At 37.8% G+C, this 21841-nt stretch overlaps 1 protein-coding gene across 11 annotated transcripts in view; it reads left to right on the top strand.

Moving 5' to 3' along the window:
• The window catches only part of LOC106058871 (probable G-protein coupled receptor B0563.6), a 253609-nt gene extending 232011 nt beyond the window's left edge, over window positions 1-21598 (top strand). For all 11 annotated transcript variants that reach the window (XM_056003976.1, XM_056003974.1, XM_056003969.1 and 8 more), the window contains one exon: window positions 16775-21598. In XM_056003976.1, the coding sequence (XP_055859951.1) occupies window positions 17122-18312 (1191 nt within the window). In that variant the 5' untranslated portion in view covers window positions 16775-17121 and the 3' untranslated portion in view covers window positions 18313-21598. The remainder of the gene's footprint in view (window positions 1-16774) is intronic.
• The last annotated feature ends 243 nt before the right edge of the window (window positions 21599-21841 follow it).

Raw genomic sequence — 21841 nt, 5'->3', positions numbered from 1 at the left:
TAGGGATTGCATAGGAGGTAAATGGAACCAGTGTACGAAATTTCATGCGATTTGATACGACAGGTTAAGAGATCTCTTGATCAATGTGTCGTATTTTTTGCGTACTCGTTATTGAGTATTCCATCATTATACATAGATATAATAAATTATCGAATACATGTACTAAACACATACATTGACACACATGCAATATATATTTTTAATTATAGCAGATTTTTATTTTAATTTCTTCTTTACAAATGAACAGACTCGGACTGAACAACCAATTTCCTTGTGTCATGAATGAATCCGAAATATACTCAACATGAGCTAGCCTCCTCTCTATCACGAGATCAGCCCCGGAGACGAGCAATTTGAAACCAATTTATTATTTATGAATATCTATCGTTATGTCGTTCTTTTCTTTTATCTAATTCCATCAGTTTTGTAGCAATCAATATTCCATTCATCTTCTTTCCTTTTCTAGACCAGTAAACAAAAAAATTCTCTTCATGAAAATCCATAAGTTAAAACAATTTAAATCTTCGTAGACATAGAATGAAACAGGGAAACACTTTCAAATAACAAACTTTAAAAAAAAACAAAAAAACGATCACTTATGAAAGACGCACTTGCACACAGACACATTTAAAGACACACTGAAAGACACATGCACACACACACAATCATCAATATCATCGTCATCCAACTCCATTGGAGTGAGGGCTTGAGAGGTTCAAATCATCTCTTGCGAAAGCCCTGGACATTAGCTGTTTTTATGACAGAAAAACATAGATATATCAACAGATGTAAAAAAGAAAGTCACAAACATGGTGACACTTGTACAAAACACCAAAAAGACACAATACAGACGTATAAAAAAAATAAATAAAAAAAAAGCATCAGAAACACCCAGAAACATATGAAACATTACACATATGGCCATGTACAGAAACACAAAAGCTCGTGTACACAGAGGCACTTAAGGCGCGAAGCTACCATGGATGGAAATGAATGTCTGGGCATTTGCTATGGTCGGAAAGATGTCGCTCACATAGGTTCCAACTTCTCCTTGCAGCTGATCTATGCGAGGGTATGATAAGTGCCAACACAGTTTGAAGTCATGACACTAGGCTCTGTCAGCACTGTTTGTTGCAAGCTGCTAAAACGTTACTGGATCTTGATTTTTCCTCAACGTTGAATCCCGAAGCCTTTCCTATGTTTGGGTATAGCTGAAAAACTGCAGAGGTTTCCTTCGCCTATGTGGGTAGCCAGCCAAAGCCCCTCCTGCCACAAGCTTACTGGTTTAGGCGTCAGTTATTCGCCTTTGCCCCTGTTAGTGTATTTAAACCGCCCCCAGCGGGCCAAATAGCTGAGCCACACGCGAAGGCCAGAGGCAATTTGAGATGCATGCTATCGGAAGCAAGCGTATATCCATTTCCACTTCCGGCAATAACAACCTTACGGAATCGGTATATCTACAGACTCACAATAAAATGTACACACTCACTAAAAGACATATTATGGCACGCACACAGTCGCTTCCACAGCAATATACAGAAGCATGTACAGAAATGAAGAAACACATGTACAGGAATATATAGACACATGTACACAGGGCCGGATTTACGTTTGTGGGGCAAGATTTTTATTGAGGCTCCTATCTTTTAAAAAAAAAAATTAAATACAAATCTACTTATTAATAATAATACATATATCTAAAAGCATGTCATATTTTAGAAGAGTACTAGTCAATTAAATCTCAGTTTCTTCCTTGAAAAATAGAATACTTAATGTGCCTTTAAAAAAAAAATGTGTATATATTTTTGAGTTTGTAGCGGGTAAGGCCCGTTATATATTACGATCACGCTACAAGCGTATATTTGTTTCAACCCACGTTTGTGTTGCCAACTATAAGATTTAAAGTATAATAGGTAAAAAAAAAATTGAATATTTAAATTGCGGAGACCCATTTCTTTTGGAGTCGCCGGTGCTTTTTGAGAGATGTACAGACACAGAGATACACGAACAGACACAGAGGCACAGACACAGAGACAGAGACACATGTACAGACACAAAGACATATGTACATACACAGAGACACATGTACATACACAGAGACACATGTACATACACAGAGACACATGTACAGACACAGAAGCATATGTACATACACAAAGACACTCCCACAGACACAGAGACACGTGTACAGACACAGAGACACAGACACAGAGGCACATGTACAGACACAGAGACACATGGACAGACACAGAGACGCATGGACAGACACAGAGGCACATGTAAAGACATAGAGACACATGTAAAGACACAGAGACACAGACACAGAGATACATGTGCAGACATAGAGACACAGAGACACATGTACAGACACAGAGACACATGTACAGACACAGAGACACATGTACAGACACAGAGACACATGTACAGACACAGAGAAACATGGACAGACACAGAGACACATCCTCGGAGACAGAGACACATCCTCAGACACAGAGACACATCCTCAGACACAGATAAACTTGGACAGACACAGAGACATAAACAGACTCACGTGGACACAGAGACCCATGGGCAGACACAGAGAGGCAGTCGCCCACACAAAAAACACACTCACAGATCTATCTTATAGCGTCCTCTTTTCATTCTTCTTCTATGTCCTCCGTTAAAATTTTCCCCAATTCAGTCTGTAAAGCTAAAATAGCGTTTAGATGTCTAATCTTTAACCCAGCTCCACCACACACAAAAAAAAAACATTTAAAAAAAAACCATAGAAGCTTGTACTATAAAGACAACGTCATCCAAATGTAAACCCGGCATCTAATCGATTTCACAAGCCATTGACGACCGTCAGCACACTCGTCTCTAGATGATGGGTATGATAGGTCTGGGGGAGAAGAAAAACAGGAACTTGAAATCGACAGGCGACATTCAGAAAAAATCTCACGTTACCAGAACTCGAGTAGAACAGAACTGTCTCTTAGTCTTTGAGTGACGCTAGAGTATATCTATATGTCGTACAATAGATGTGGATATTTTTTTATGTCGAAGAAATGTGTTTACCTCAATAAATAACAAGATTACTATTTACGAATCAAAATTATTTTAATTCAGTTAAAATAATACAAAGATTGAGTACACACTATAATAAGGCTTGTCTTCGAGTCCGAAGATTGGTGAGGAATACAGTATTTCCTAAGGCGTGCGCAACCCTAGCTGTGACCTACATATTTTGCCACACCCAGGTCCTGTTATTATATCCAATGGTAACAATCGTCTCAGACTTCAGTGCTACTGTGAAATGCATTTAAAGAGTGGTATTGGTCTGCGCGAGCCAATGATCTCTTTGAAAATACTCTGCGCATGCTGGAGGCAATGCCCACAAATGACACACTATATACATCAAGCAATAATACACTTTTTAATATAAAATCAATTATAAATTCACTAAATTAGACTTATTGTGAAGCTTGAAAGCTAATGACTGGATAGACCTCGATATGAGTTTTTTTTTAATAGGTTCCAAAAGTGAGTCTATAAATAGACATTGGATGGCTGCCTGGTCGTGCGGTTTGCACGCTGGACTGTCGTTCAGATTCATCGATGGTCCCGGGTTCAAACCCTGCCCGCTCCCATCCCCCGTTGTCCTGCGGGAGGTTTGGACTAGGAAGTAATTATCTTCAACTCTGAAGGAACATCCGAAACATGTCAAACATTTTACAAACAAACAAAACATTTCCCCAAGTACAGGCCACCAGTGTATCTCCTTTTACACGTTTACTCTTTAATGTTGTGATTCGAAATGGTTTATAGTCTATGCTTCCACTATATAAATACACTTCCTCTCAAGTCTTCTGTTGTGAATGTAAGACAGGTACTAGATTTGACGTTGGATTTTGAGGTTGTTATTGTTGTGTATAGGTGTAATGTTATGTGTGTTATACATTTAAGTTTTCTTATTGTTATTGTATAAAATAACTATTAGTCATTGTTGTTTTTTGTGTTGTTGTTATTTTATTTTATTATTTTCTTATTATTGTTTATGTGTGCTATTAGTGTTGTTGTTACTTTTAATAACTAGCATTTTTCTGAGTATAAATCAAATCCCAATTCTGTAATTCTTCTAATTCTCTCTGTCAATATTAGTATCTTTGTTGTTTTGATTTTTGGTTCGTTTGGTTATTATCTACATGTAGTCTAGATTTTGTTTCTGGACTATGCTGCCAGCTATCCTGGTGAACTTTATCAAATGCCTTAGAAAAGTCCAATAATAAGGCATTTTGTTCATTATTATATAAACCCTTTAAATGTCATCAATAAAACCTATAAGTTGAGTTTCGGTTTGACAATATGTGGTACGGCCATGTTGTGACTTTATCTTTTTTTTTTTTTTTGATACAATATTATGTGTTGTAGTATTTCTCCTGTGATGCTGCTGAGTGGTCGTTAGTTTCCTGGATCAGATGTATTAGCCTTTTTAAAAAGGAGATTGACATTAGTTTCTTTCCAGTCCCTCGGTACCCTGCCTTGATTAGGTTAGGTCTGAAAAAGTATTTTGATTGCTGGCTATGCTCGTTGCTTATTTCTTTGAGTAATTTCGCTGGACTTCTGTCAAGTCTCGATGCATTTTTATTATGTCAGTTGTCGACATTTGAATGACTTACATTTGTGTATAATTTAGTTTTAGTTAACTTCCATAATCACTTCATCTTTTTTTTTTTGTCATCTTTTTAATGTTATAAGGTAGTGGCGCTTTTGCTGTCTCTTGGCCTGTTGCCGTCTCTTGGCCTGGTGTTGTCTTTTGGCCTGGTGCTGTCTCTTGGCCTGGTGTTGTCTTTTAGCGTGGTGCAAAAGTCAAGTTCCCCTTTTCAGACCTTGCGATCTATAAGGCAAATGATGTTGAGGTCATCTTTTTCTTAGGCCAATGGTGCTGTCTCTTGGCCTGGTGCTGTCTCTTGGCCTGGTGCTGTCTCTTGGCTTGGTGCTGTCTCTTGGCCTGGTGTTGTCTTTTAGCGTGGTGCAAAAGTCAAGTTCCCCTTTTCAGACCTTGCGATCTATAAGGCAAATGATGTTGAGGTCATCTTTTTCTTAGGCCAATGGTTAACGAGCAGTGTGTCATGTGGCCAGCACAACGACCAGCCGAGTTGGGTGGACTCAGGACGCCCTAAAAATCCCGAAATTCAAAATCTCAGTACTCACCGAGATTCGAACCCATGACTCCAGATTCGGAAGCCAAGCGCTTAACCACTCAACCATCGCACCCTAAAGCCCTTAGCTAAAGCTTGTGTTGTATGATTTCGACGAACAATTCCATCGTGATTAGTTCGTTCATCAAAACAAACTCATTTTGCCATGCCATTGATGTTTATTTGTTTTGAAAAATTTAGTAGAAGTCTTAAAATAGTTTAGAAGTCTTTAAGAAAGTTTATAAAAAGTCTGAAAAAAAGTTTAGAAGTCTGAAGAAAAGTTTAGAAGTCTGATAAAAAGTTTAGAAGTCTGAAGAAAGTTTAGAAGTTTGAAGAAAGTTTAGAAGTTTGAAGAAAGTTTAAAAGTCTGAAGAAAGTTTAGAAGTCTGAAGAAAGTTTAGAAGTCTGAAGAAAGTTTAGAAGTCTGAAGAAAGTTTAGAATTTCGAAGAAAGTTTAGAAGTTTGAAGAAAGTTTAGAAGTCTGAAGAAAGTTTAGAAGTCTGAAGAAAGTTTAGAAGTCTGAAGAAAGTTTAGAAGTCTGAAGAAAGTTTAGAAGTTTGAAGAAAGTTTAGAAGTCTGAAGAAAGTTTAGAAGTTTGAAGAAAGTTTAGAAGTTTGAAGAAAGTTTAGAAGTGTGAAGAAAGTTTAGAAGTCTGATAAAAGGTTTAGAAGTTTGAAGAAAGTTTAGTAGAAGTCTGAAGAAAGTTTAGAAGTCTGAAGAAAGTTTAGAAGTCTGAAAAAAGATTTAGAAGTTTGAAGAAAGTTTAGAAGTTTGAAGAAAGTTTAGTAGAAGTCTGAAGAAAGTTTAGAAGTTTGAAGAAAGTTTAGTAGAAGTTTGATGAAAGGTTTAGAAGTCTGAAGAAAGTTTAGAAGTTTGAAGAAAAGTTTAGAAGTCTGAAGAAAGTTTAGAAGTCTGAAGAAAGCTTAGAAGTCTGAAGAAAGTTTAGAAGTCTGAAAAAAATTTAGAAGTTTGAAGAAAGTTTAGAAGTTTGAAGAAAAGTTTAGAAGTCTGAAGAAAAGTTTAGAAGTCTGAAGAAAAGTTTAGAAGTCTGAAGAAAAGTTTAGAAGTTTGAAGAAAGTTTAGAAGTCTGAAGAAAGTTTAGAAGTTTGAAGAAAAGTTTAGAAGTCTGAAGAAAGTTTAGAAGTCTGAAGAAAGTTTAGAAGTCTGAAGAAAGTTTAGAAGTCTGAAGAAAGATTAGAAGTCTGAAGAAAAGTTTAGAAGTCTGAAGAAAGTTTAGAAGTCTGAAGAAAAGTTTAGAAGTCTGAAGAAAAGTTTAGAAGTTTGAAGAAAAGTTTAGAAGTTTGAAGAAAAGTTTAGAAGTTTGAAGAAAAGTTTAGAAGTCTGAAGAAAAGTTTAGAAGTTTGAAGAAAAGTTTAGAAGTCTGAAGAAAAGTTTAGAAGTTTGAAGAAAAGTTTAGAAGTCTGAAGAAAAGTTTAGAAGTCTGAAGAAAGTTTAGAAGTCTGAAGAAAGTTTAGAAGTTTGAAGAAAAGTTTAGAAGTCTGAAGAAAAGTTTAGAAGTCTGAAGAAAAGTTTAGACGTTTGAAGAAAAGTTTAGAAGTTTGAAGAAAAGTTTAGAAGTTTGAAGAAAGTTTAGAAGTCTGAAGAAAAGTTTAGAAGTCTGAAGAAAAGTTTAGAAGTCTGAAGAAAGTTTAGAAGTCTGAAGAAAGTTTAGAAGTCTGAAGAAAAGTTTAGAAGTGTGAAGAAAGTTTAGAAGTCTGAAGAAAAGTTTAGAAGTGTGAAGAAAGTTTAGAAGTCTGAAGAAAAGTTTAGAAGTCTGAAGAAAAGTTTAGAAGTCTGAAGAAAGTTTAGAAGTCTGAAGAAAGATTAGAAGTCTGAAGAAAGATTAGAAGTCTGAAGAAAGATTAGAAGTCTGAAGAAAGATTAGAAGTCTGAAGAAAAGTTTAGAAGTCTGAAGAAAGATTAGAAGTCTGAAGAAAGATTAGAAGTCTGAAGAAAGATTAGAAGTCTGAAGAAAGATTAGAAGTCTGAATAAAGATTAGAAGTCTGAAGAAAGATTAGAAGTCTGAAAAAAAGGTTTAGAAGTTTGAAGAAAGTTTTAGACAGAATTTATGGTTGGAAAAGGCGCTATTGTGGCATTTATTAAAAAGTGACAGTGATTATTATCGTCATTATTCCATCTAGCTCTCGACGAATAAGTATGTCTAGAAGACATGTTTGTAAATAAGGTTTCATTATTATCTTTAAACAACTCAAGATGAGATTCGACTCAGGAGGTTCAAGGAATCACCAGACTATGTAAACATATTACTTCTGGGAACAATGTTAAGAACAGAAGGTAAAAAAAAGTGAATACAACCAAGCACTGATGAATGGACAGCATCAATCAATGAACGGTCACTAGTTCGCTCCCCCTGGACTTTCACAGAAAGGGAGGAATAGCTTGGTATTGGGTAAATAGGACTCTCATGGCGACGTAATGGTCTAGAAATATAAATTATTGCATTCTGAGAGTGAGCTTTAACCAGTTGATTTTTTGTTTGTTTATAGATACCCTAAGCGCATGCGCGCGCACACACACTTACACAAACTAATAGATTTAATTAGATGTTTGCATTTGAATAAAGTTCTCTTTCTCTCTCTCTCTCTCTCTCCCTCCCTATGCACCCTCCACCCCCCCCCCTTTCAGTCGCGAAGTGACTTTGGATCATTTCATAGTAACGAGATGATAACCTGTGCATAAACTACGGTACCTGCAGTGGCGTAGCTAGGGTGGGGGGAGGAGGGGGGAGAATTTGAATATCCCCCCGGGCCCCCACTTGAGAGGCGCCCCAAAATAAGTGTTTTTTTTTACATAAAAAATTAAATATTACGCAAAATGAAGGGGCCCCAAAAGAGGTCAAGCCCCCCGGGCCCCAAGACGATGGAAAATTCCTAGTTACGCCCCTGGGTACCTGAGATTACCTCGGGAAAGGTATAGATAGTTGGTTGTTGTGCAGGCCAGATGACACCCCTCGTTAACCGAGGGCCACAGAAACAGATGACCTTTACATCATCTGACCTATGGATCGCAAGGTTTGAAAAGGGAATTTATATTTTTTTTTTACTATTTGCGTTAAAAGTCAATTAGCTCAATTAATACATACATGCTGGCGTGGTATATGCTCGGACTGTTGTTTCAAATAGTTTCAATGGTCTAGGGTTCGAACCTGCTCGCAGTCATCCCCAGCTGTCCTGCGGGATGTTTGGGTTAGAAATCAGAATTGGAAGGAACATCCGAAATGGTCAAACATTTTACAAACAAAACAAAGTGACAGATTTTCTTTTTTCTATTTTCTTTTTTTTTTCCTTCAATGACAACTGTCTTCAAAAATGTCTTCTTTTTTTTCCTAAGCCTGTAGGTTTATGCTATACATTTACTTTACTTAATAATAATACCCGAATCACAGAGACATTAATCTAGCCTTCTTTTTAGCTCTAAATGTAACCCCGAACTTTAAAAAATTGGCCCTGGTTGTACCATAATACTAGTGTATAGCTTAATGGCGTCTTGACAAAGTGCTAAACCTTGACCGATGCTGTCCCGATTTTAAAATTTCGGATTTTTGGACGCCTTTGAGTCGCCTTTGAGTCTACCCTTATCTAATGGGCACCTGATATTATTTGTGGAAAGTGAAGGCGCCCAAAGATCCCGAAATAAAAAATCCCAGTCTTCACCAGGATTCGAACCCGAGAACCCCGGTTCAGAAGCCAAGCGCTTTACCGCTCAGCCACCGCGCCTCGTGTTGTACAGCCACATGTCAATACTCAGGTTTACCCTTTATCTTAACTTTTAAGCTTACTGTAAAGCACCAGAACCTAGTGTGTGCTTTGGTCCAAGAGGTCGATGACGACCATGACCTCGAACTGAATGCGTCACGTGACTAATTTGTCCTTTGTACGTGGAAGGACTGGGTCAGAATTGGGGCTTCATTCTTTTGAGGCCCTGGCCTAATGCTCCCTTTTTTCTGATTCATTTTGATTTAAGCGCCATGGTTGGAACTTTTTTTTTTGTCTGCCTCGCGCAATCTTTTCAGACACGTTTCCATTGTCCTTAGACAATGTGTTGACCTAGTGGCGCCATCCAGCGCGTTCAATGTAGTTTTTTTTTACGCATTCTGTTTGTATGTGTGTCTGTCAACCCTGCAATTGGTAGGAGACAGTTCTCCTTCATTCCAGTATATTAACAATTTGTCTGTCTAGACTCTAGCGTGTATCGCTCTTGTGTTGATTATCAGAACTAAAATCTAGGGAAGTAGAATTCCATGTTGAGTTTTGTCAGAAGACAATTTAACGACAAACATTTATTAAGGAGGGTGGATTCTATAAATAGCGTAGATTTCAGTTGAACATTTTTAAGTTTGTAGAGGCCCAGGAACACGATTTTTATAAAGGCCCAGGAACAGGATTGTTTTGGGAGACCCAGGAACAGGATTTTTGTAAAGGCCCAGGAACAGGATTTTTGTAGAGGCCCAGGAACAAGATTTTTGTAGAGGCCCAGGAACAGGATTTTTAGTGGAGGCCTAGGAACAGGATTTTTGTAGAGGCCCAGGAACAGGATTTCTGGTGGTAGCCCCTACAATTTTTCAAAAGTATTAATACAAATCCAACTATGAGTAAAAAAAAAAAGTTATATTTAAAAGCATGCTATGTTTTAGAAGAGATTCAGTCTCACTCTCCGTCAAAAAGAAATATTTAATATGAATATTTTAGTTGGAAAAGTGTGTTATATTTTTTAGTGCGTGTAGGATAAAGTCACAGGTTAACGCACTGCCGTAAATCCAGAGATGCATTTACTTATTTTAAGCATACTACGAGCGTACACTTCTTAATCACAACATTTGCAGCTGTAAAAATGCACAAAAAAAAGGTTACAAAGACAGTTTGTGTGAAAACACAAACTCAAAATCGACCATCGAAGTGGTCCACCTAGAGGGGCTTCCGGTTCTAAGTGCTTTACCCCTCAGCCACAGCATCTCCGTAGATTAATTTAGCGTACACTTATATTTTTTAAATACTAATTATTAACCTTGTCCATATAGGCCTATTCAAATTTAATAACATGTTACATGTAATAAAGACTAAAAAAGATTTATTCTTCGAACAAAATTAGATAAATTGTCAACACGAAAATATCTCCATTGGCATTTGTCATACAAACTAGACAGATCTATCTAGATGTAGACCTACTTTTAAATCTAAATCTAGATTCAAGATCTAAGTCTAGGTCTAGAACTAGATCTAAGTCTAGATCTTGAAATAGATCTAAGTCCAGATCTAGGGTTAGATCTCAGTCTATATTTAGATCTAGGTCTAGATCTAGAACTAGATATAGAATCTTGATATAGAAGCTACTATATTTAGACTAGATTTGACTAGAACTAGTATGAATTTACATATCCAATATTTGTACTATTAGATCTTGGACCTAGGCCAATGATAATGAATAGTAGACCTTTTGTTAAATGGTAATGGTGTACAATGCTGTTCGAATCCGATTCATTTCTAAATGTGATACTATTATTTACATAATAAATAAATCTGCACCTCTAAGCTGTCAGAATTGCCTTAACAATTAAAATTTTGTTCAAATTATCAATACATTTATAATAAAGGCCTATATACATATATACATATATATATATATATATATATATATATATATATATATATATATATATATATATATATATATATATATATATATTATAATTTATAAATATAACTAGATCTGGGTTCTATTTAGTCTTATTTAGACTGTCAAGTGTAGGCCCCTATAATGAGGATATGTCAAAGCTGCGCGCTATAAAGGTAGTTCGCAAGGCTACGGTTTGGCCACCTGACAAGGGGGCTGAAGTTCAAATCCCAACTCGAGCAGAGTTGTGTTTGCTGATTAGACCAGAGCGCACTGAGCATGCTATAAATAAAAAAGATGCTTTATTTAAAACCAATTATTATTATTATTATTAACTGTTACTTTATTTATATACTGACAAGTGTTTACTTTTGGAAGTTATTTCTGATTTCAATAACATCAGATAATCGGCATTGTTGGTGAACTGCGTAGCCAAGTTGTTCATTTAAACGAAATAAGAACATTTCTAGTACACAATATGGTTGAAGCTTTAATGCATAGAATACCCTGTTTAATAAAAGCAAAACCAATTCAGATAGTCATAAGTCATAAGCTTTAGGCCCTTCTTGACTCTTTACACTAACTAAAGTTAAAAGATGGCCTGTATCAAAAAAGATGAATTTAAAGAAAATAAAATCAATAGTCAGGAAGCTATCAATATTCAGGAAACAGACGTAACTGGAATTTAATAATGTTGGAGGGAAAGCCTGTGTTTGTATTTCCTTATTTAACCTCAAGCAGACGACGTATTTTTTTTTTATTTATGGTCCTAGTTTGAATTCTCAAATCGCTCACGTTTTGATATCAACAGCGACTTCTGGCCGGAAACTGTTACTTTCGTGGATCTGTTCAAAACATTTACTACTTACTTATGTATCACACATTCCAACATACAGTGTTACCAACCCACCCATACCACTACCAAGTCAGTTGGACTTCGGTGGTAGAGCACGTGCGTCAGTGGTCACTCCGGTAATGGCACGATGTTTGAGTGGACGTTTTTTCCCTGTTGACTTTTAGTACTCTGATGGTTTTTATTTTCTTTTTTTTACTTCCTGTGACAGAAGAATATAAAATTGGGAGAAAAAAAATCAATTTTTGATGATTGTAACGCCAGAAGATTGTTATGTTATGATGGTCTAAAGATTATGTTGTTAGGGCCAGAAGATTATATGTGATGATCAGAAAGGTTATGCTGTGATGATCTGAAGATTATGTTATGATGGTCAGGAGATTACGTAGTGATGTCTAGAAGATAATGTTGTGATGGCCAGGAGATTATGTTGTGATGGCCCGAGGATTATGTTGTGATGTCTAGAAGATTTTGTAGTGATGTCTAGAACATTATGTAGTGATCTCTAGAAGATGGTGTAGTGATGGTCAGGAGATTATGTATGGATAGTCAGTAGATTATGTATGGTCAGTAGATGATGTAGAGATGGCCAGGAAATTATGTTGTGATGTCCAGAATATTTGTTGTGATGGTCAGCGACTATTAATACTCGTATAAAAATGACATGTCCAATCCCTGGTTTCTTTAATTACTGGGAAGACGCAGTCCTTGAAAACACCAGTATGAAAGAGCCTGTGACAAAGAAAGATACGTACATTGAAAAGACAATGATCTTAGCTCTGGAACAAAAAACGTGCCAAACGAAAAAGGCCGGTTCCTCTACCAGCCAGGCAAATGCCAACGAAACTTCTATCCAGAATAGGTCTCTACTGTCACATGACAAGGTGCTCTATGCAATGAACTATAGTCGGTCTACGACTGAAGAAGTCTAATGAACGCATACATTCCTGATTTCCTTCAAAGGGTTACTCTTAAGAAATGTATATTGGAGTTAGAAACTGGTGTACCAAATTAAAACGACAAAAAAAAATAAAAGAAATGGTGGCTAACTAAACATGTCTTCCTATGAAATTTCTATTATTAAAATTGACGATGGAAATGCAGGACCGTCATCTTCTTGTGCAGTGTTTAGTTTACGTATTTCTGATGTTTCTCCAAGATTGAAGAGTTCAAGCTGATCTGTAGCGACATCACAAATGACTCTCTGTACCGGACTTGATCTTGAATTGTGATTTGTAAACTGTCTTGACTGTGACACATTCGCTCTTTATATGGGGGTCTCCGAAGGCCTTCTCTAAACCGACGGAACTTCTTTTTTGTCTTTTCTGGGTGATCACATGACTATATCCAACGTGACTTGCCTCAGTGGCGCTTTCCACGTGGCTTTCTTAAAGCGTCGCCGCAGAGGACGCCTGGCGTTTTTCTTGGAAAGAGTGCACTTAATCTTTATTAAAAAGAAACAGGGTTACAAGGAGAGTTTGTGAGGAAACACAAACTCAAAATCGGACTCCGAAGTGGTTTTACTCAGGCATGTATAAAGGCAATATTTTCAGCATGACTATCAGAAGCTATGAACTACGAAATGTCAATAACCACAACCTTCGCCAATACAAAAAAGAAGGGGGGATTATTTACATCGATATAGTGTTGACGGTATTATAGAATTGACTCACTATGTTTAAACGTTAACCAGGCTGAAATGATGTTATTGAATTTATCTGCTTGATGGTTTTGTAAAGGGCCTCTCTCTCTCAATGAAGACGTTTATGAAGAGTACATTCTTTCGCTGAAATGTTTTTTTTTTCATATATGCACATTACGAGTGTGGTGATTTACTTTGATAAAAGACTGCTCATTGAATGTTGTTTTATAATAGGTTCGACTTGTATACATACTTAATGCATTATTTCTTTTTTAAAATGGAAGTAAACATTTTATTGGAATATATATAAAGCTTATGTAACAGAAACAACACCTACATTAGTAAGGCAAATATTTCTATAATATTAATTATAAAAAGCAATGTTTGTATAACTATTTGGTGCGCAATGCATCCTCATTCATTTAGTCTCACTTTGTTTTTTAACCATTAAAAGTGAATTGTAAAAATGGTGTTTAAGTATTCTGCATACTTACATTAAATTTATAACATGAATGGTTTCGCTTTAAGGAAAGAAAAAGTAACCATTGCATTAGAACATTAGAACATCTAAAAAATTTCTACATTGAATTCTCAATATTTCTAGTTTCTGAGATCTAAACGGGACGGACGAACGAACGGACTGACCACACAATACAGTTAGAAGCTTTTTGTCTTTCGGGGGCCAATATAAACTTACTAATGGTGAAATCATATGACTTGTCTACACAATGTTATTGAAAACCGACGACATTGCCCCTTTGACCTAAATACAATACAATGTCCGACTTAAAACTCCCACAATCCGGAGCCCCACTCTATTTCCGGGTTGCCTTCGAAGGGGCAAGCCTCTTATTGACTTTCAGACATTGTTTTCATGAGTAACTTCTTTGTTAATTACCTCGAGGTGGGGTTTGGGGGGGGGGTCTTTTACCATCAGGAGACTAAAGCACGATTTCAGTGTAGCTGACAGTATGTTGTCCTGTAACCTACATCATCTCATGTACACAGGTCTCGTCCAGCTTTAGCGTACCAGCACCACAGGAAATTGGATTTGTTTCTTCTACAAGCCTGTATGTGTGTGTGTGAGTGTGTGTGTATGCCACTGGACTGGAGAGTGCGTGGGTGCTGGCAAGGGTGTGTGAGTGTCAGTGGAAATTAGGCGTGTGACGTAGTTCTATTCACTGTTGTCATAGCATCTGACACATTCCTGAAAACAGGATTATTATGTTTTTTCAGTTCCATTGTCCGGAATAGACAAATTGACAAAAGAGATCTTCGTGAGTTGGGGTTGTTTTTAACGAGTTGTGGTTGTTTGTAACTTTTAGAGTTTAAGGTTGTTTATAACTTTAGAGTCAGGGTTGTTTATAGCTTTAGAGTTATGGCATTTTATAACTGTAGAGGTATGGTTGTTTATAACTTTAGAGTCAGGGTTGTTTATAACTTTAGAGTCAGGGTTGTTTATAACTTTAGAGTCAGGGTTGTTTATAACTTTAGAGTTATGGTTGTTTATAACTTTAGAGTCAGGGTTGTTTATAACTTTAGAGTCAGGGTTGTTTATAACTTTAGAGTCAGGGTTGTTTATAACTTTAGAGTCAGGGTTGTTTATAACTTTAGAGTCAGGGTTGTTTATAACTTTAGAGTCAGGGTTGTTTAAACCTTCCAACTGTTCTTCATTCTTTGTACAGAGTTTTATTTTATAGTTTCACACTAGAAGTAAATATAAAAACTAAAAACTAAACTAAGCAAGAACGTATAGGTCACGAGGCCTTCGTCAGCTAGATGCTACCGAAAAAAATGCAAACAATTAAGATAAAATGGGCTTACATTTAATTTATCTGTCCGATGTTGTTGACCGTCGATACAGATAAGCAATGAGCTGCGCTGGTGTAAAAATAGGCTGGCAATAGGAAGGAGAAGCTGGGTTGGCAGTCTTCACACTATGTTTCTCCCATTTCATTTCAAAGAAAATTGTATAGGTTGTTGATCCGGTGTGGGTGAATGGTGCCTGACATGTAAATAAGTTTATTTCAGTCTGTAGGCGGGTGTTTTTGTTGTTGCATTGTCGTGTAGCAGTGATGGGGAGATCAGTAGCGTCTCAATGTTCTGTGTTATTAGAATGAAAGAAGCGGGCTTTGTTTCACGTTAAAAAGACATTGACATTATTACCCAGAAGCATATTGAGTTAACACCCTTGTTTAGTGCTAAGCCATTTACAAGAACCAATCTAGAGAGTTCTACCAGTGTTTCAGAGACAGAACGCATACCATGAAGAAATCAAGATAAACATATAAACATGTACTTTCTTCTTCAGAGTTCTACTCGTCAGTGCATTTAAATATTATTATCAGACACACTTTGTGCAGTTCGAAGAGGACGATACCTTTTTTTCCCTCTCTCTACGGCTTTATGTTTGATTAATTACACAGTTTGACAATGAAAGTGGTAAATACAAACATGTAGTTTTAGAAGTTATATCTGATGTTGAGAACTTTTGTATGTAAAAACAAAATAATTGTAACTCTTAATGAAGGAATCGTCAAAAGGGATTAAATATACAGTTTGTTTCAACATGCTTTTACTGATATAGCAGAGAGATCACCTGGTTGCATGTGGCTTTAAAACGAGACAACTGGAGGTCACAAGGCCCGGGGGATACACATTTGAGGCCAAAGAAGGTCCACTTTTGAGGACAGACGTAGACGTCGAAAAGAAAATCTATCGCAGGCGGACAATGGTTTTTGCCTGCATTGGATGTGGCGAAATGTCTAAGTCACAGCTGGAGCAGCGTTGTCAACCGAAATACTGCTTTCCTCGCCCATCTTCGTACTTTCCCATTAATTCTGGTATTTGGGGACTCATAAGAATGACCACACCAGAAGTAGTAGCGTTACATTTATTACGTCTTTGATTTATTGGGAAAAGAGTGTAAAAAAAATAATTTATTTGACAAAACAATAAATAGTTTTTAGAATGGTGTAGTTTGTGGTGCATACCTGATTTACTTTTCATGGCGGTGTGCAAGGGACCTAACTATAGGATGAAAGTGTTTTGTGGGAAGAAATAGAACATTTCTGAGTGTGGAATTATTATTATCATTTTATTTTTGGAGATCTGTTCAATTTTATTTTCTCCTATTTAATAATTTGTGTCTTATAGTGAATGATTTAGAAGGTGCGTCGGCTATTTGTACCTATGTCTAAGTCTAATCATGAGTTTGAAGATTAATGAGTAATCCATGGCTTGGCTATGTAGTAACATAATGTTTGGGCTTACATAATACATTTTATCCTTCATATAAAAATAGCTCAAATTGATGTGTTTTAATTTTCTGACCGTCTGTTTGTCTGTTATTGTGTGTAACTTCCATCATTCGTTGTAAAGATGTGTATTATTTGTAAGCCTGTACTTAACTCGAAGAATCATTTTGTTATATTTAATTTTTCTTATCATTTCTCTTTTTTCAGTTTTGAACAGGTCACATGACGGATGCACCCCAAATGTTGCTTTCTGAGATGGTGCCACGATGACGCTGGGCGGTGTCATTATGACCTGAGGCTTAAAAGCGGCCTGCGGAAGGAGTCTTATCAGAATCAAGAGATCTGGATTAAGGTCAAGGCCCTGTTAAAAAAATTCATTTTCTAAAACGAGGCAGGGCGAGATCGTTTCCCGTGATTCCAGACCATGACGCAAACAAAATACTATCCACTTGGTACGCTAAAAAGATGAGATTTTGTAATTACACACTTTTTTTTTTTAATGATGTAGTTTGAAAATGCGCTATGAATCTCCAAAGCAGTAAACACGACTCAGCATGACGTCATACTTTATTGAAGACTCTACACTGATAAACGTCATCACCAATGTCACGTTGCCATGGATACCGCCGGAAATGAAGCAGAAAGAGGACTTGTCTTGCGCCCAAAACCGGTCCGACGAGCACATAACGTTTTACGAGAACGCCCGGTTCGTCACCGGGCTGATAGTATACCCAATCGGGTGCATCATCGGGATCACGGGCAACATTCTGGCGTTGATTGTGTTCAACCACCGGGACATGCGGACCTCGACCAACGTCTACCTCTCGTCCCTGGCTGTGTCTGACACCATCAAGCTCCTGAACGACGCCATGTACTTCATGATCGTGGCCGTGGGCATGAACGACGCTTCCCTGTCGCAGACGATGATGAGCAGCCTGTATCCGGTCGCCCACTACGTCTTCAACATGGCCGTCTGCGTGACGGCCTGGCTGACGGTCAGTGTGGCCGTGGAGCGTTACATCTCCGTGTGCTACCCTTCCAGGGCCAAGGATCTCTGCACGACCCGGCGGGCCAGGCTGGTCTGCACGTTCGTCTTCCTCTCCATGAGCATCTTCGCGGTGCCGTCGGCGCTCCGGTACGAGATGAGAACGATCTTCGACAAGGCGCTCAACGTGACGTGCGCTCTGATCGTGGCGACGGACCTGGGCAACAACAACCAGTTTATGATTCCTTACTCGTGGATCAACAACTCCCTCCGCGGAATTATTCCAGTCTTCATCCTTGTGTTCCTCAACGTCAACATCATCAATGAGCTGCGTAAAGAGCGGGTGAAAGGGAAAAAGTTCACCGCCAGGAATCGAATCACCCTTATGCTGATCGTCATCATCTTCATGTTTCTCATCTGTATAACACCGGACGCCATCCTCTCGACGTTCTTCAACAAGGGCTACGTCGACGAGGAGAATCTCTTCAAGGGCATCCGGGAGATTACGGACTCTCTTCTTGTGGTCAACTCCGCCTTAAGCTTCATGGTCTATTGCGCCATGAGCTCCGTCTTCAGGGTCACGTTCGCCAAGATTTTTTTTAAGTTCAGAGCCCGCCCCCCGCACCCGGAAGCCATGCATTTAAACCGGAGATCGCCTTCCCAAAAACACACTCCGACAGTTGAAAGCCCGGATGTTGTCCGTGCTAATGGCAGTTCGAAGCATGAGATTCACTCTAACGGCGGAGAGGAGTACTTATAAGAGAAGGAAATCATCTACTATCATCGATCAGTTCTTAAGTGGGCATTCTCCCGCTTCTAGACACGCTGTCTTAGAACTGTTGTGCTCTTGAATGCAGAAAGAACAGAACAGGAGACAGAATCTTGGAGAGAAAATCAAACGTGCATTATCTTAAAATGAAATGGACATGCTGTTTACTTGACTACTCGGAATATGAAACTGAATAGTACTTTTTTTAAAAATACGGCTTCTCTTTGAGACCCAACAATCTACATTATATATGATGTAAACATTGTAGAAATAAATGTTGTATCAGGATATCATTAGGCCAGCACTACAACCAAACGCCTTTACTTTCCCCCCAAATAATTTTTATGAACCCATTATGACGTCATAGGATTCGATTTAGGCCTACTCCCACTTTTCACCTGGATAAGAACTAGACGCCCTCGGTAGGAAAAGTGGGCGCCTAGTCCTTCCAACATGCTCCACCACACCTCTCCTTCAAACCATACTTAATTTGTAATAATTTTTTGTTACATAATCTGAACGCATATTATGTAATATATTACTAGATCTAAAATGTTACAGTATATATTAAAAGAAAATTGAAATGAAAGCTGTATAGCTTTTATATTTAGTTTCGAACTTCCCATCCCCAACCCCCCCCCCACACACACACACACAAAAGTGTAGATAACAACAAAATAAAATGTTTTGTTATTTATAATTTTAAATTTTTTATTGTTTCATGGCGGCTTCTGAATGGCGTCCTATCTCGTTACAGGCGTAGTCTCATTGAAACATATATAAGCTTTGTTGGTGTTTGTTTTTAAATATTTTTTTGTTTCACTTATTTACTTCGAGAAAAATTTAAAAAATCAATTCCTAGTTTACGATTTAGTCATTTATATTTCTCTTTGTAAAACAGAAAAAAAAAAGACCATTGTAGTCATCGAACCCACGACATTTATGTTATTAGCACGATGTTCTAACCAACTTAAAGTAACAACAAACTTTAATATAGATTTAGATGTAATAGTAGATAACCAGCTTGCAAACCGCAAAACACAAAGTTGTGTATTCCGTTTTGCAGAGCACTCCATTGATAGATCCGAAGGTCCAAATCAAGTCATAGAGACCAGCGTTGGTCCCCCCCCCCCCATTCCCCACTCCGAGGAGGGAAGGCGAGAGGAGGGAGTATACATCCAGACATGGATCGCAACGGTGCTAACGAAAAAAAAATATGTGTCAAACAGAACCCATTCTATGCGGTCCTATTGTGCATTATGGTCAGCGGAAGGCATTGCTTCACGGGCCGGATGTGGCCCTCGTGCCATAGCTCCGGCATCACCGGCATAGGCTGATATATTTCCCTGGGGGGCGAAATGCCAAGATTGAAGTAGAGGGGCCACCGATACTCCCAAGTCTGGCTGCCACCAATCAAGCGAATATCCATTTTTTTTTTTAATTTTATTCTTCCAACTATTTATTCGAAGTGAACATTTTAAAGAGTAAACCTTCATGTCATGTTGAGGCAACCTAAGGCGTGTTTAGCGTGTTCAACATTCACTCAACCCTCTTTTTTTTTTTTGGCATCTGTTGAAATGATTTTTATGTATGAGTTGAAACCTTAACATCGGGGGAATTCATAAATAATTCAGTTTTCTTTACATATCGACATACATAATTCATTCACACATGTACAATATGTAAATTATGTATGTCTGAGCTCGACCAGACCCGAATGTCCAGCCCCCCATGTACAAATACAATGTATTGTATACATCACATGTCCGTCATTGCTATTGTTCCATGTATACCAGTACTATTGCTCACAATTTGTTTATGTTGGGTATTTTTTGGGGGTTGGGACTTGTGCTTATATTTATGTTTTATTTTATTTTGAGGATTTATGACCTTTGACCATTACCGATATTATTTATTTGGTAATTGTTTATTTTTTTTGCGTTCATAAGTTTTGTTTTTCTTCATAGGTGAAGGACACACGTAGTGTACTCTCTAGCGTTTTCCCTGTACCTAAAACAATGCCATCAGGGGCGGACTGGCTATATGGGCTTTCGGGCAAATGCCCTGTGGGCTGGTATCCAAATGGGCCGGTAAAGCCACCGAGAGGGCCGCACGGATGCCACTATTGCATGTGTTAAATTGTTAAAGGTTATATAGTATTCTCTTATAAAAGGGACCCTTTGTTAAAAAAAAACTAAACTTCTCCAGACCCTACACTACAGACTAATACTAATTTAATGTAACACATTTTCCGAAATAATGTAATAGCCTACAGTTCTAGTAGCATCCTTCACATTCTAGGGCCTATACACTTGGCGATTAAAAAAGCAACATAAGGCCTAAATTTCTTATAAAGATATAGAGTTCACTGTATGCATGCGATACATTATATCGATACATTATCAAACCTAACATAATGATTTTGAGGTCAGGTATAATTGGATGCCCATCATGATTTGTGGGCCGCATGGTATAGAAATGCCCGGTCTGATTTTGACTCCCATTCCGCCCTTGAATACCGTGCTCGCACCCACCTTTTCCCTCATCCCCTGACCGCCAGTGTGTTATTTAATTTTAGCTTTAGAATTTTGTTAAAAATGAACTGTAGATAGATCTTTATTTGTGTTTTTTTTTTAAAAAGCAAAGACTATGTGAATATGTGAATACGGGAAATGGTGTGAGTTTTATCTTGCTGGGCAATAGATGTTGTTTTTTTTCTCTTGGCTGTCTCTGAAGGCTTTCAGATGAGTCTCACTTGTCATGTTCGTGAATCGCTGGCCTGCACTCTGGCCATTAAAGCTGAGAGACTCATTGGTCAACACTCTGTCTAGTGTACCTTAGTGAGTCATTGACTTATACCATGGCTAGAGAAAATACACAAATGATGGGCCTACACTCTGGCTAGTAAAACTTAGGGAGATACTGACCTACTCTCTGGTTAGCGAAACTTAGGGAGATACTGACCTACTCTCTGGTTAGCGAAACTTAGGGAGATACTGACCTACTCTCTGGTTAGCGAAACTTAGTGAGATACTGACCTACTCTCTAGTTAGCGAAACTTAGGGAGATACTGACCTACTCTCTGGTTAGCGAAACTTAGGGAGATACAGACCTACTCTCTGGCTAGCGAAACTTAGGGAGATACTGACCTACTCTGGCAAATAAGAAAGTACAAAGTGTTGTTGTTGACATGTTATGAATTATTTGACAACATGTTATATTTACTGTTATGAAGTTGTTGTTTCTTGTATAAAAATATTTCTTTGAATGTGTTAATTTTTATTTACATGATTAAAAAGTGATAAAGGAGAAATTACTCTTGATTTTTTTATTGTGTAATAGTTTCTCTCTCTCTCTCTCTCTCACACACACACACACGCACACACATACACACAAGCTTGATTACATTCTCTCTCACACTTATTCTCTCTTACACACACTCATTATTTCACACACACACATATTCTCTCTCTCGGACACACACACTTTCTCTATCGCTCTCCTTTCCTTCTTCCTTTGT

Source organism: Biomphalaria glabrata, chromosome 11 (genome assembly GCF_947242115.1).
Source record: "Biomphalaria glabrata chromosome 11, xgBioGlab47.1, whole genome shotgun sequence".
NCBI lineage: Eukaryota > Metazoa > Mollusca > Gastropoda > Planorbidae > Biomphalaria > Biomphalaria glabrata.
The sequence above is the reverse complement of the archived record's forward strand: the minus strand, read 5'-3'. Positions and strand labels throughout refer to the sequence as shown.